Raw genomic sequence first — 15,772 nt, 5'->3', positions numbered from 1 at the left:
GCATAAGAAAGCTGCTGATGTGGGTAAGATTTTTTGCTTTCTGGGTGTTGATTGAGACAAATATTTGAGTAAATTCTGGCCTAATTTGCACCTGAAGGGCAGCTTTTAATCCTTTAAGTCTGTTAAGGTCGTAATGTCAGTGGTTTCTTTTCAGTTTGCTGTTCTTACACCAACCAAACGAAACAATTAAAGCAGGTTTGACAGCAGCAGGTAACAGCTTTTTGATTCTTTAATGTTGCTGTGATTTTATGTGGGCTGCTACAGGAAAGGATGAGCAGCTCCTCGCCTGCATTTATGGCTTTCAGCTGAGAGCAGAGATTTATTTCTAAGTCACGAGCTGCCTGGCGCAGCCTAAATTCTGCATCTCTGCTGAATGTGTGGAAACGCAAGAAAAGACTGTTCCTCAGAACGGGAACAGCTGGTGCGCTAACACCCACTGACACCCGGTGCTCGATGCCACCGCGTTGCCATGACGACCGGCCCTGCACCCTCTGCTTCTGACAGCTGTTCCCATGGCGCCCGGGCTTGGCTCAGCCCCAGGCCTCCCATCGGCAGGATAGATGGCTTCTTGGGGTCAGGGGTCACGTGTATGACGTCGGCGCCGTGGCGGTGTCATGTTGTTTTAATCTGAAATCAGCCGAGGTTTCTTTTTTCCAGCGTTCACTCATCATATTTAGGATAAATCAAAGCATCTTTGGGGTTAAACGTGTGCACCTCAGATTCATTCGTCTCATTTCCATTTGAAACTATTTCCACTCGTCTGTCTGACTCCAGCTATGACCGGATGATCTATCTCAGTGACCACTGTATCTGTTCGAAGCCTCATCCTGTCCTCTTTTGTGAAGCACGGCACAAACTGATCACAGATAATGAGCCCAGAATTGATGTAATGCTATGAAATGATGCTATCATGGCAGAGCGATAATGTGCTTTTATGCTAACCTACTTGACTGAACTTTTAAAGGCCGTGGCTCTGCTGCATAGATTGAAACGTGGCTTTGATGTTGAGCCCTGAGGTTTTTATTGTCTTCAGGCCAAACATTTAATTTGAGTTTGAATGCAGAAGTTGTTTCATTCTGTAAATTTGACTTGTTATGATCATCCCACATCCCACGTCACAAAGTGATTGTCCCCGTTCCAGGCTTTTCTCCTTACCAGCTGATTGGCCAGACCGTCCGTCACCTCCCTGTTCCAACTGTGCATGTCTGCTGCTGCACGATCAGCCACAGATGGCTCGAAAGGCTCCGGCGAAGATACTCATTTCCTGGGAAAATGTATCATTTCAACCACTTCATTTCATCTTTTATAATCAGGGAGTCGTTTGCTTTTTTGGGATTAAAATGCTGTCCTGTTCAAACCATCACCAAGGACTGACAAAGACAGTCTTTTATTTTCTCCTGTAAGACATTCCAGTACACAGCGTTGCTTCTGGACTTCAGATGGGACATGGTGGAGGATCATTATCTGTTTGATTACTTGTATCAGAAAAAGCTGCTGACAACAGATCAGGAGTTATGTTTTCAGCCTGTTTCTCATCAAACAGCTGAGTTCTACGTCCGTGAAGACATGTCTGCTTTCAACAGACCCAGGTAAACACTGAATGCTTTTCTAACTAAAAGGATCCCAGTGTGCTAACATCCAATAGGCTTTCATTTTGTTGATAGATTTACAGGAAATTGGTCATTTTAATTTGAACAAAAGTAAAGCAAGAAGTGCACACGGTTGATTTAACTTAATGGTAGAGAACTGACAGCAGCTTCTTTAATGAAGGTATCTCTTACCTGTCTGCAAACTAGACAAACGTCTCGAAGCACCCACCATTTCTTTATCGATTGACAAGAAAACAAGCTATATAATTAGAGAATATAAGACAGAAACAGAGTTTGTACAATTTTAACTTTTAACAGTCAACAGGTCTTATTCAGGTCAACTGAGCTCCTTTATTCTCCAACACAGCCTGAACCCTCTGAGACAAGCTTTCTGTCATTTCTTTAAGGAGTCTTCAGGAATAGTTCTCCAGGCTTCTTGAAGGACATCCCAAAGCTCTTCTTTGGATGTGGGCTGCCTTTTGTTCCGTTCTCTGTCAGATGATCCCACACTGCTTCAATAATGTTGAGGTCCGGGCTCTGGGGAGGATTCATCCCTCCATAAGACCTGTTGCCACTGATTTTCAGTCCACTTCTTGTGTCATTTGGCATAGCTCAGCCTTTTCTCCCTGTTTCCCTTCCTTAAGAATGGCTTCTTGACAGCCACCCTTCCATGGAGACCATTTCTGATGAGGCTTGGGCCAACAGTAGATGGATCAGCTGAAGGTCCAGATGCATCTCTCAGGTCCTGTCAGGTCACAGCTGGATTTTTTCCTCTTTCTTAAGGACATCACTTTCAGATCCTGTTCATCTGCTGTAGATAGTTTTTTAGGCCTGACACTTCTTCTTTTGTCCTCCACTTGTCCAGTTTCCTCAAATGTTTTAAGGACACACTGCACACCATGCTGAGATATGCCAAGTTTTCAGCTAATAGCTCTTTGGGAATCACCTTGTTGCTGCAGAAATCCTATTTTCTGTCTGTCAAACTGTGTTTTCTTTGCTGTTTTTCATAGATGCGGCTAAAGAAATGGGAACGAATGATGTGTCTTTGTGACAAAGTGCCTAAAAATCTGATTTAAAATGGCTTCTTTGCTAAGTTGTCTGTTATGTGTCGACACAACACTGGTTCATCCCTTGAGTTTGGAGCCTTTTTCCTGCTTGAATGATTCACAGGTCAGAGTTAAGTGGCTTAATTATAAACTCAAACAAACACATTCTGGTCGGGTACAAGGACTGGACTGAAGATGAGAAAGTAAACCCCTTTTCTATGATTACAAGGTCTGGCTGCGAGGAAACAAAATAGAAATAAATGAGGTGTGGATCAACACTTTTGCACAAAACTGTACCTCTCCCACTCAGTGAGGCACCTGAAGGACACGTCTGTCTCCCTGAATGCCAGCCATGCTTCGCAAATGCAGTAACAGCTCTATTGAGGGAATGTTGTGGGTGTTTTTTCGCGTCCTGATTTGCAATTCACACACAAGTTATTTCCATCACAGACAGGAAGCAGGATGAAAGGCTGTGAGCTACGGAGCACCAGACCGAGCTGAAGTTTAATTCAATGACTGTGGGATTTATTTTAAAAAACCTTTCAAGTGCTGCTCCAACTGCTGAACAAGTTATTCAAACATTCTTCCACGTTGTGTTCAGGTCTGTGTCAATAAATTCCACTAAAAGTTCACACAGCTAAACTTCTTTCTGCCTCTCCCTGCAGGACGCTGCACCAGCAGTTTGAGAGCTACAAACAGGAGGTGCGTCGCATCGGCGCCGAGACGCGGCGTCAGCAGACGCAGCAGAAGGACGACGCGCCCACCTGTGGCATCTGCCGCAAGACCAAGTTTGCTGACGGCTGCGGCCACCTCTGCTCCTACTGCCAGACCAAATTCTGCGCCAGATGTGGAGGACGGGTCTCCCTCCGCTCCAACAATGTGAGAATCTTGAACTCTGGCCTTCCCACTTTTTCCTCCTCCCCTTTCACACTCGCCTCATTCTTGCTGTAGATAATGTACAGCTGGCTCCTCTGCTTCTGCGACTGTCTTGTCTCTGTTTGCTTTTCCTGCTTCCTTGTCACACTTTGGTGAGGCCAAAGTGTATTGGAAGAACTGCTTCTTTCAGGCTTGCTACAAGTCTGAGGCTTTAGTGTTGTGGAATGTTTATGAACTGAAGCACATCAGTTATAGCATCTGTGTTGTCCTGTGTTTCCTGCGACTGCCCTGTAGCCATTAAAGTAAGCATGTCAGCCTGCGGTAGTGCTGCTTTACTCGAGCAACAGGACAAAGATAGGACATATCCATGTTCTGAGAGCATCTTACCAGCTTTTATCCTCTGATACTCACCTAAAAAACCAGAAAGAATGCCTCCAGCATAATGATTTCAAGTGAAAAACACACATTCTACCTCACGAGGAAAAGTATATTTAACCATAATTGTATGAGAATGAGTTTTGGCTCACGCTGAAGATTAAGTGGACAGTGGAGCTATAATTCAAGCCATCAGGCTCTGTACAGAGGTGTTGAGGAAATTTACTCGGCAGTGATTTCGGGTGGCTCAACATCATGGTTTATTATGTTATTGCACTTTTACTTCCCATTGATTTTTCTATGTGAATTTGCCACACTGTCACACAGCTCTCCTCTCCATTCAAGGATAATTGTTCTTAAAACCAGATTTTGGGATTCCAACCCAAAATCTGCTGTGCTTTCCACTAGAGGAGGGATGAAATTGGAGAGGAGTTGGATGCCAGGAGGCGGGTAAAACAAAGAGAAAGGCTGAAACTGCATCATCCCGATGAGGTGAAAGTTCTGGAGGGGGTGGGGTGGTGGATAGGGACCAGGACTCATGGGACAGGCACAACAGTCCATTTTTATCCCCACATCGAGTCTGTTGAGCCACTGAAGCCGGCTGGCAGGACAGCAGCTGTCTGGAGGATGAAAAGGGTAGTTTGATTGTGGAGGAGTCAATCTGGAGAACTGTAACTGTGATTCACCACCCAGTTTCAGACAAAGGCGAGTCCCAGACAGCAGCGTGTGCTGCAGACCCAACGAGGAGAGTGATGGAGGGAGGGAAGCCAGAGCTTGGAGCCCAATGACCATCCACCTCTGCTGTGTGCCACCAATCAAATGGACCCTCAGCATTATGTGTCCATCTCTAACTTTTATTATGTAATAATCCCGACGAGCACACTGAATCATGAAAAGTACACATTGCCGTTGTGGTTGTTGGTCAACTTCAGGGTTCGATAGTGCAGCTGCAACGGACCAACTCACAAATTAGCGGTTATTGGGACAGTCCTGGCTCTTTGTGCTCATTCTCCGACGATAAGAGGGCTGAATTCCACAGTCCTTGAAGATTTATTTGCTTATATATTAACTCTACAGAGATGGGAAGCAAAGGGTTGACAATTAGCGAAATGCTAACACCAATAACATGCTAAAAAATTAATTGTAAACATGGTAATGATTAGCAGATAATGACCACAGTGCAGGAAGAAATGTTGCTTTTGCACATACATGGTCATCAAAGATGAAGCCAAAGTCAAATAAATTAAAGTAACAATGATGTTGATATTTTCAACAAACTCACTGGTTGGTTAGATTTAGGCGTCACAGCTACTTGAGTTTGTTTGCATCATTTCCTGGTAAGGTTTAGGCCCTAAAACGTCTTGGTTAAGTTAAGGAAAAAACTGCCTTCAGGCTTCATAATGTTCATCATCTCATTATGTTTACTGCATTCATTTGTGATATCGGGGCTCTTGAGAAAATAGAACAGATGTTTTTAGCTTATAAAACACTGATATTACATCTCTACCAGATTTGGTGCAACAATGCAGCCTTTACAGCAGGGGTCGGGAACCTTTTTGACTAAGAGAGCCATGAAAGCAAAAAATTTGGAAATTTATTTCAATGAGAGCCATATAATATATTTTAGTAGCTCTTGGCACGCTTTCTTTCTGCTGTCTCCTGCCGGGTATTTTGATGCAAAGGTAGCATGGCGCGTGTCGAAGTGCCGCTTTACATTCGACCGTTTCATCGATGTAATTTTGTCTTTGCAAATTAGACACACCGCAGAATTTGCTCTCTCCACAAAGGCGAATTCTTCAGTCCATTCGGCCTGAAATGTACGATACTCGTAATTTTTTTTCTTTTCGCCATCTTCTTCATCGAAGGGTTAGCTTTGAGCTAATGACCGAGCAGACTGATTCAAAAGCTGCTCCTGCAGCCCTGAACAGGACATGAAAAATCGATGGATGGATTAAAACAAGTGAGAATATTTTGTTTTATCTGCGAGATGCAATCATCAAAAGAGCCACACCTGGCTGGCAAGCCATAGGTTCCCGACCCCTGCTTTACAGCATTCCAACATTGTTTCACATTAAAAGAAACGTATTTCGCGTACGTGGCTGCAGGCCAATAAGAACTGTAATTACCTTTAAAGAATATGTGATGTCTGGTAGTCAAAATAGTGCCATGACGTCCATGTTGAATTGTAAAAGAAATGTATTTTATCTGACCCCAACCATTAAGTTTGGATTTCTAACCCGAACCAAGTGATACAGCCAAAAAGCTAACCAGGAAATAGCAACACGTAACTATGGGAACCTGTAAAATGGTATCCATGGTGACAGTGGCACTGTAAAAAGGAATGTATTATGGCTCAACCCTCAAACCGTGATTGTTTTCTGTATGTACTACAGCGATGTTATTGCCTCAACCCGACCAGGCAGTAAGAGAAGCGTTTTAGTGCCGTTGTTGACAGGAAGCATGTTGGTCTCCATCTCACATAAAACAGAGGCCCGTGGCTGAAAGCGCAGCATCCAGCCAGCCCTCCTTCCTCTTTATTAGGACTTTGGGGCTTGTCGACGTCAGCTCTGACATGGAAATGCTTATAAGAGGCATATTTCTGTATAAGATGGAATTATCAGAAGGTATGAACAACAGATAAGACTGTTTCACTTGGAGGACTGGTTGTTTATTTCTGTAGCCGGTTCTTGTATGAAATACAGAGAATTTTCTCTTTTTATATGCCAAATGGCCCACTGCTAGAATTGTGACACACTGAAGGAAAACTTTACACTTAATCAGTTTAATTTCAGACAAAATTCTGTGATTTTTCCTGGTTTTTCATGACTACTAGAACTTCCCTTCCCAGTGCAAATGGCTAACTTAAGCTAACAACACCCAAAATACACTGATCAGTTCTATTTATACCTGACAAATTAAGTGAAAATCAACCACCATATCCCTGAATTATAAATTTTAATTTGATCCAGATTGGATGAGTGTGTCTTCCAACCATTAACCAAACATGTTTACGCTATTTTAAGACCCGGCCGTCTTCCATCCAAGCTTTCTCTGGGCTCCCTTCCAACCTTAAAGAGATGCCTCCCTTCTGCTTACTTTACCTGAATATGGGCCCTCCACCCTTGGCCCGCTGATCCCCAATCTGTTCAGTATCCGCCCATCCCAGCTGGGGCTGGACTCACACTGGCACCGCACACATGCAGACCTCAAAAGGCAGTCAGGATGGGGGATAAAGATAGTATCCCTGCTGGCAAAACTGGAATATTACTTCAACAAGCAACTGGCTGCAATGTAGCAGTGAGGAGATGAGACCAACACGATCTATAAATAAAACAAATCAAGCAAATGACTTATTTGAAGGGAAATTGTGCTCAAAATAACATCAGTCAATATGGCCTTTCTGGATAATTAATGTTGTGATATAGAATACAATCGCATAAGATTGTAGCGACTAAATGATTAATGTGAATGTTCTTATGTTAGAGTGTGTTTTGTATCTGTCACTTTGAATTAATGGATTAATTTCAGGATAACTTCTGATGAAACAAGTTGATGAAGCAAAATTTCTTTTGATTTATTGAATTTTTCAGTCAAATCAAATCTTAGCTTTTAGATTTAGTTGACAGCTAAATTCATAAGTCTACGGGAGGGACAGGGGAACACAACATGTAACTTGTGCTCTATTTCTTCTCTCTTGGTGTGTGTGTTTTTTTAACAGCAGTGTGTGTGTAATGTGTAGGAGGGACGACGAGCTGGAAGAAACGCTCCTCTGATCTTGGCAGTGTTGGGCCGTTCGACCTGCCAAGCAGAATAACAGTGTTAACACAGTGTGAGCATTGTTCCGTTTAGAAAAAGACTCTCTTGACCACAGTGGGATAATCTTCTGCTCATCAGTTAAACACAATGATTTCTTCCAAGTAGCAGGTTGTCTTTAAAAAGTACATTCACACGAGAGAATATACTGATGAGTGTCAACTTGTGCATGAGAGTAACATTAAAATCAGTCAGATAAAAGTCCTTTTTATTATGATTTGAAATATATATAAAACCTCTTTCAGACATGGCAGCTGTTTGACTCAGCTTGATGTCTGACTGCTTGACTGTTTGATGAAGATATACCGTATTTTCCACACTATAAGTCTCACCTGATTATAAGGCGCACCCTCAGTTATGGGCTCGATTTCTGCACTTAACCCTGACATAAGGCGCGCCTGATTATAAGACACACGCTAAAACATGGGTCGACGGTCCAGGACAACATCGTCGGCCATTTTTACATTATAAGGCGTAGTATTACCTAATGTTCTCTGATTGGTTTATCGCAGCCAGCATCATCGGGAAATGGTCCGACGGTCCAGGACAACATCGTCGGTGGTTTTTACACTTTATAAACTTATAAACTGCACATCGGTCTGCATCACCCATCTCAGACTGAAGAACAGACTCACTGGGACATGGGCAGAAGCATTAATGATGACACGATTCAGTCGCTGAGTACGAGCTCCATACAATCTTTGCCCCATTCAGAGTGAATGGCTGGGATCTGCCTGGATTCACGCCAAACGCAAAGCCAGCGACGGAAGTGGCCAGTTGCCATTTATTTCCAATGTAGGAGAGCGAAGAGGCGTGGCTAAAGTGAACGTGGCGGTGAGCGGCGTGAAGGGAGAGCGGTGAGTGATGCGGAGGGGGTTAATGCCCCGATGAATGCTCGGTGCTCCCCGCGGTAAATTCAAAATGGCGGTATCCGTGACAGATTCTGGAATTATGTTGGATAATATGGCGCACGGCCGATTTTTGTGACAATATAAGGCTTTTAGGTGCACCTTATGGTGCGGAAAATACAGTATTTACTTATCTCTCTCTCAACATAAGTCTGAACTGCTGCAGTCACTTCATGCATAGATGATCCCCTCCACTGTGGTGCCGGGTCTCACGGCAAAACCAGAATGAAAACTTGGACCTACTGATTTGTGTCCACAAACAAGATTTTTGCTGTTGCACTTGTAGCGGTTTTTTTTACTCTCTCGTTGCGTTGTGTACTTCATTGTTGTCAACTTGCCGTTTATTTTGGACATCTGGTAGCAGATTAATGCAGTCAGTCGCAGTTCCCTCACACACAATAAACAAAGAAAGTGCAGGTTAGCTAACAACATGCAGCCCTAGCATATAACTCAAACGTGGAGCTCACACTCGTGCACCTACCAGGGAGACAGCAAGGTTCGACTGCTGCTCTCCCCCGGGATGCACGACCCTAACCCACAGGGGTGCTGCATTCAGGTACCATAAGACTAACAGGTTTGTGTTGTGTGATGAGTCTTTTTTTATGGCAAGTGGAATCACACCTCAACTCCGTTACACACGATCATGACAATATTTCACAAAACACTCAGGAAACGAGTGTTGCTTTCCACATTTGGAGGTCAAGCAGTTAGATTGTGGGACTGTGAAGGTTAGGAATTAAAAACTACTTTGTTTAAAGCAAGGGAAAAAAAATCAGGGCTTGGAGACACTTTAATAACTGTAAACTTCATCACAGCCTGGATTCAAATCCCAACTAAATTTAAAAAAACATGCTGGACACATGAACCAGACATCCTGGAATCCATAACTTCGAACGTAATGCTGGACGGCCTGAAAAAATTGAAGTTTTATAATGAAATGTGATTATGATTCTAAGTCTAAATGAACCCTTGTGAGTAAAACACAAGTTCATTCTAACATTAACTGCTTATTGAGCTAAAACATGTAGAAAAGTGATATTTTCAGGGACTTCCGACCATCGCTGCTATGTTTTACACAACCACAGTGCACTGATTTGATCTATTGTGAATTAAATTTTGGTGATATGACAGAAAATAGAAGTTTGTTCCGATCTCCCAGAAACTGAAAATATTGCACTGTGGCTCCCTCCATCTCTGCTGTGGAACATTAGGGTAAAAGTGACCAAATGACAGACTGATGAAGCCATTATTGTTACATATGTCTTATTAGGGTTTTGTATTCTTATATTTACATTAAATTCTTTAAAGAATATTACGATACAACTAAGATAATAACATGCCAGATAAAAAAATTTAGCTTCCTGAAGTACCTGAAAATGTACCAAAGATAATTCACGTGAACAAACGAGCCAGCTGTTTTTGACTAGTTTGTGGACTAAAAAACGACAAAGAAGAATAAAGTTCTGCACTTGCATTGGAATCATTATTACTTATCATTTCATGGAACTGTCCTTCAGAGTATGTCACATATGGCTTGATGATTTTAAACCAAAATAGACTTATTAATCTGTCACTTAAATTTGATTTATAGGTATCAGATATAATAGTTAATACATTTTTAATTTAGCCCAATCATTGATATCTTGTGCTTTCCTGACAGCTTAAGTTCTACACAGCATAAGTGTATTAAACCTGTAAATATTGGAAAATGAAAATACCTTGACATGCATTTCTAAGGCAGAGGTGTAGGGAGGTTAAAGGTTGTAGAGGAATGTGCTTCATGTTGCCAATGATGTGCTGAGGTCCTCTTTGTCCTGAAGAGGTGTAACAAACCCTCATGTTGCCACGGTAAGATCACGCCAAGCTGGCTCATGCATGTCGCTTCAGCGATCCTCACGTACATTTGCATACTGTTGTCTCCACCACCCTCAGTCTCTGAATATGATGTATGTGTAACAATTCTGCAGAATGTAATTAACAAATGTTTGCAACACGTCCTCTGTCCCTTTCCCTTGTTTTTTGCCCCTTCTTTTGCCAAAATCTATCCATATCACAAAATTTCCCTCCTCTGCATCTCTATTTCGTACATCTTTTACTCTATCACATTTGCTCTCCTTTCTCCACTCCCTTCTTCACTTTTCTTAATTCTTACTGCTACCTGGACTGCATGCCACAAAGGAGGACAAAGTGGTTAGCATCTTTTTTTTGTGTTCTCACTGTGCCGTGATTGTGATGTTTGTGCCACCTGATGGTTAAAATAAGTGCTGGCTGCTTTCAGATCCGTGGCTGAGGCCTCTCATGGGTGTTAAAATGTTGATTTATATCCTGGAATGGTGGTGGTTAAATATTAATGTGCAGTTTTTTTCCATGTTGCCTGGTGTATAATTTTCTAGCTCAAAGAAAAAGTGCTGGAACATGATCAGATGCTAGAGGGTGAGCGTCAGAATGGAACGTAGCCAGTGTTTGCACAAATCCACCTATAGATTACTGACTTAACTGAGCAGTGGGAGTCCCTGTTAGTTCAAACACTTTTGTCATGTCTCTGAGCATTTTCTATCCTCTCTGGGTTGGAGACACCTGAGGCTGTTGTGATTTACAGCAGCTTTTTTCTCCATGACTAACCCTGTCTTCATTGTTTGTCTCCCTACCCTGCAAAGTGTCTCATAGTGAAGGACAGGGTAAGACCTGCTAGGTGATGGATTTTTCTGCATGGGTCACTACTATTTTTCCCTCCCTCCACCCTCAGGTCTGTGCTCATTCACAGTATCAGAATAGTAATTCAGAGCCAGTGTCAGTTTTTGCCTCGTGGATCATTGTTGATCGCTAATTCTGAGAATGAATGCAGACCTTGAAAATCAACTGGCAGGCAGTACAAGCATGAGCCATAACAGGCTGTCTGCAGAGGCGTCTAACCCTTCTGACCCATCCTGACCCTTCTTCCTGTGGCTCTAGGCATGGCTGTCCTGGGAGGGGACAGCAGATATTCTGAGAAACCGAATTTGGAGATTGCCATTACAACTGGCATGTACATAAGACAGTTTTTTACCCTACAGACTCTGTATCTGAATGCATAATGAATACACACATGCCTGTGCATGCTTTCCCTGCCTGCTTGTTAGAGACCAGATCAGCCTTGCCATGGGGAGACGGGAGGGGCCCAGATATATATGTGTTCCACTTCGTCCACTTTCCCTTTCTTGCTTGGTCTATGCAAAATGTTTCCAAAGTGTTGCTCCTGCTGAGCTCTGTGTAATTCTATAAAAACAGTGTTGAGAAGTGACTTTAAGTTATTCTGCCCTTGAATTAATTTTTAACGAAGAAACTACATCCAATTTAAAGTTCCAGTGTGTAACGACAATCTATTGGCAGTAATGCAACATCATATCTTTTTGCTAAGATTTCTTAAAAATATGAATAGTTTTGTTTTAATTACCTTGGAGCAAGCTTTTTCTATCCAAAGATTCCCCTCCTCACCTTTCCCCAATGCCCAAAATTCAACAACAAAAAGAAATTACACTAAGTTTGGGGTATTCAGTTGGTTGCAGTTTGTGATTTTTGCTGCTGGATGATACATCATATGCACCGGGCCTTTGAACAGTACAACAATCATTTAAAAAAAAAGAGAAACACTGACAAGTGTACCACAGGCTATGCTGCATATGCTGTTGATATAGCTATAATCCAGCAATTCCTCCCATTTTGCTAACTTTGTTTGAATTTTTCCTGCTCCTCATCAAATATCAATTATCCAGTCTTAGCATAGTAACTTCAGACATAGGGCAGGCTGAAGTTTTCCTACACGTTGAGATGGTCTGTATGTTACTTTAGTGGGAGCAGTACTTTGTGAATGAAAACCACTCCAAGAGCAACATGAGGGCGCAGAATTAGCACATAGCTAATAGCACGTTAGCATATCTGCTCAAGCTGTAATTGTAGCTAACCTGATAGCAAGCGTTATTAAAGGCAAAGACTAAGCGTGTGATGAAATAACTTCATAAAAGTTTGTGTTACACCAAAATAGAGGCGCATTGACGGCTAACATATCCGTATTTACGTAGCTTTACAGCATTGGTATCACAGAGTTAGCATGATATCAACTAACTCAGCTAGCTTGTGCTCATGTTAGCAACCCACTACAGAATTAGAAGTTAATAGTGACAAAGGCAGAATAGTGCTTATTCTGGATCATTACCCATAAACATCCCATCCTAATACCTTTTTCTACTAGCTTTAGGTTACATGTTGTTAAGTGCATATTACATCCTACACAAGATTGTCCTGAAACTAGTTGGAATTTCATAATTCCTGGTGAAATAAGTAGGACACAAATGCAAGATTGAGCAGACATGACGCAAGCGGATGTCAGAACTAATAGTTTATACTAAAATTAACAAAAAGGTACTTTGGTGGCAGGACAACAAAACAAGAAAAACACAAGACTGGTAGATGCTCGGCCACTATGACAGCACAGTAAGAGGAGGGTGACAAGAATTTGGCTCTGGACAAAGGAAACCAGGGAGTATTTATACTGAGGGAGCTAATGACTAACAAAAGGCAGGTGGTGGTAATTTAATAATGAATCCAGGTCTACAAGGTGAGCAGAGAGCGAGCCTAACTCAGAGTAGACTGAGGAAATGAAGCAATACAGGACATTAATTAACTCAAACAAGGACTAAACCAAGCTAACACAGAAAAATACACAACATGGAAACATTTGAAAGGTCACAGGTGACCGTAGACATGTTTCCTTGTGATTTTAAAAGGGAACTTTTCAAAGGGAACGTCTTAATTTATTTTCCCAGCCACCACGGTAGGTACCCTGGGTGTCCATACGACCTTTACAGCATCTGCTATGTTGAGCAGGATGCTAACTGGACATTATTGACATGAGTTGTAATAACATTTGGAATCAAACTATTTTAGGTCTTGCAGCTACATTTTCTTATTTCACCCAAGTGGAGGAATGTTGTGTGTTTTCACATTTACATCCATAACATCTCTCGCTTTAACATTAGTATTTAGATTTGTACAAATAATTAAACTATTTCACTACCACTCGTATTAAATAAATAAAATGAGTTAAGCTGTTCTGAGGGTAAATAGCTCAGTGTTTGACTAGTAAAGCAGGACTCGGTTGGATCCTCACTCACACGATTCCTGAGCAGTTTAGCAGGCATTCAAATGACATGCAAAGAGCCTTTTCTGTTTAATTAGTTCTTACTGTCTGCTTACTTTACTCACTAGTTTCACCATTTGATCAAGTTGGTTAGTTGTAGGAACTAAGACGACTGAGTTAAGGTAAAAATAGTGGTGGGAGTTAAGATAATATTAATTAGTCTAGATAATGACTCGGAATAATACACTATCTAAGGCTTTCTGTGACACCAACAGCCAATCACAGCTTATCATGCATGTGAGCATTGATGTAAGTAAAATGTTTACCGCATCTTATCCAATGTGCATATCTTATAACCATAAAGATAAATAGCCTTCTCAAATACATCAACTTTTTCTGTAACTCTTTAAGATGCACATAAAAAAACTGAATGGAAACATGATTAGTGTTATATTATTAAAAGATTCAGGCTGAGAAACTGCTATCAATAACAAATCTTTTCTTACACACAGTTTATCTTGTATAATTTCATTTTTTTTTATTTATTTATTTTTTTTTATTTATTAATTTTTTTCCCCCTTGTCCTGTTCAGCTTTATGGCAGCAGAATTGTAGTCTGAATACCTTTGATGCCAAACAGATTTGCTTTGCCAAGGGAAGTTTTATAAATGTAAAGCTCCCCTTGATGCCCATTTATTTATTTTTGTTTACAATATATGACATGTAATAGAACTGAACCGGACCGGGGGACAAGGAAAGAAGAAGAGGATATAATAAAATATTTCATATTTTAAACTTGGATTTATTATTAAAGGGGAGGATATGGTTCATCATACAGTTGGTTTAAAACATCCTGGTTGGTGTGTATTTCTTAGCTCTCTCTGTCAAGCTGCCCTGCTTTTGCTGGTGCTGTTGCTTGTTAATGGCTGAGTGTTTGTTTATGTGTGTTTAATGTCAGCTCCAGATGGCTTCCAGAAACTGAACTAAGCGCTGACAATCTGTGTCCTTTGCAGAGGAGCACTGCCTCCCAGTGGAGAAACCGGCAGGCACTGGCAGGCCCTAAACCACACACATTCCCTTGGGCCGCTGTAAATGAGATATGAACTAAATTAAGACGTTTGTATGATCCGTTAAACATGCATTCTTCAGCATGTGGATACCTTATTTCAGGTTTTCTGTAGTCCTGCCAGGTTTTGACTAGTTTACACACAACCAGGGGGCACAATCCTGCACTTCCTGTACCTGATTCTTTCTTCTTATCATCAACTTGACACTTTACTTTTTACAGGAAGAGAGGCTGCAGCTCTGCATCTGTAGCAGCCTCCTTAACACTCACCTTTGTTGCCTGTCCTTTTTTTCTGTCTTTTCTCATTCCCTACACACACACACACACACACACACATATATATATATATATATATATATATTGCCAGACCAACAAAAAACACAAATATTTATTGGATTGTAAAACTGTGTAGTTTTTAACCCAAAAAATGTGTAAAATATCTTGGATTTTTAATATCTTGGACATGTAGCCTGCAGCTCTAATAATAGGAGCTCTTTTTTTAGATGTTTTTTAATCTGCCAAATGTTTACATTTCAACATTTTTTATTTGCTGTAGCTCCTATTGGCTAAAAATCGAAGAAAACTTAAACATAAAGGGGTAGGACTTGACATTGTACTCACAGATTTAATGAGTGGAATTTAATGAATAATCGGGTGAATCTTTAACTTAAGTTAAGACAACATTTTATCTCCAGTGAAGTGATTTGCGCATATTTGGCTTTTTATTCAAAAGTTGTATTTCACTGACATATCTATATTGAAATATGGTCACGTTATTGTTTCCCAAGTGATCAAAGTTATAGAAACACGATTCCTTCTTTAATTTGCCGTACAATTAGACCGTTTACAGACTTGTGATTAAACTGAAGGAAAATAATTCACATCTGGCTTTAATATGTGACTCAGGAGGCAGCTACAGAGGCGCCTGACAAAGTAGTCAGTCTGTTGCAGTCTGTTTTCTTTATTTTAATCAGTTTTCCTCTG

The 15,772-nt window shown here is 41.2% G+C and overlaps 1 protein-coding gene across 18 annotated transcripts in view; it reads left to right on the top strand.

Annotated features, from left to right (window-relative positions):
* Nucleotides 1–15,772, top strand: part of LOC140305303 (regulating synaptic membrane exocytosis protein 1-like) — a 91,452-nt gene that overhangs the window by 25,038 nt on the left and 50,642 nt on the right. For 16 of the 18 annotated variants that reach the window (XM_072384101.1, XM_072384097.1, XM_072384095.1 and 13 more), the window contains exons 2-3: nt 3,301–3,514; nt 11,265–11,285. In XM_072384101.1, coding sequence (XP_072240202.1) covers nt 3,301–3,514; nt 11,265–11,285 — 235 coding nt within the window. Of the gene's footprint in view, nt 1–1,226; nt 1,590–3,300; nt 3,515–11,264; nt 11,286–15,772 lie in introns of those variants that run through there. The other 2 variants (XM_072384094.1, XM_072384093.1) reach the window with 2 other exon arrangements.

This window comes from Leuresthes tenuis, unplaced genomic scaffold (assembly GCF_036924035.1).
Source record: "Leuresthes tenuis unplaced genomic scaffold, fLeuTen1.0.hap1 SCAF_4, whole genome shotgun sequence".
Classification (NCBI taxonomy): Eukaryota; Metazoa; Chordata; class Actinopteri; order Atheriniformes; family Atherinopsidae; genus Leuresthes; species Leuresthes tenuis.
The sequence above is the reverse complement of the archived record's forward strand: the minus strand, read 5'-3'. Positions and strand labels throughout refer to the sequence as shown.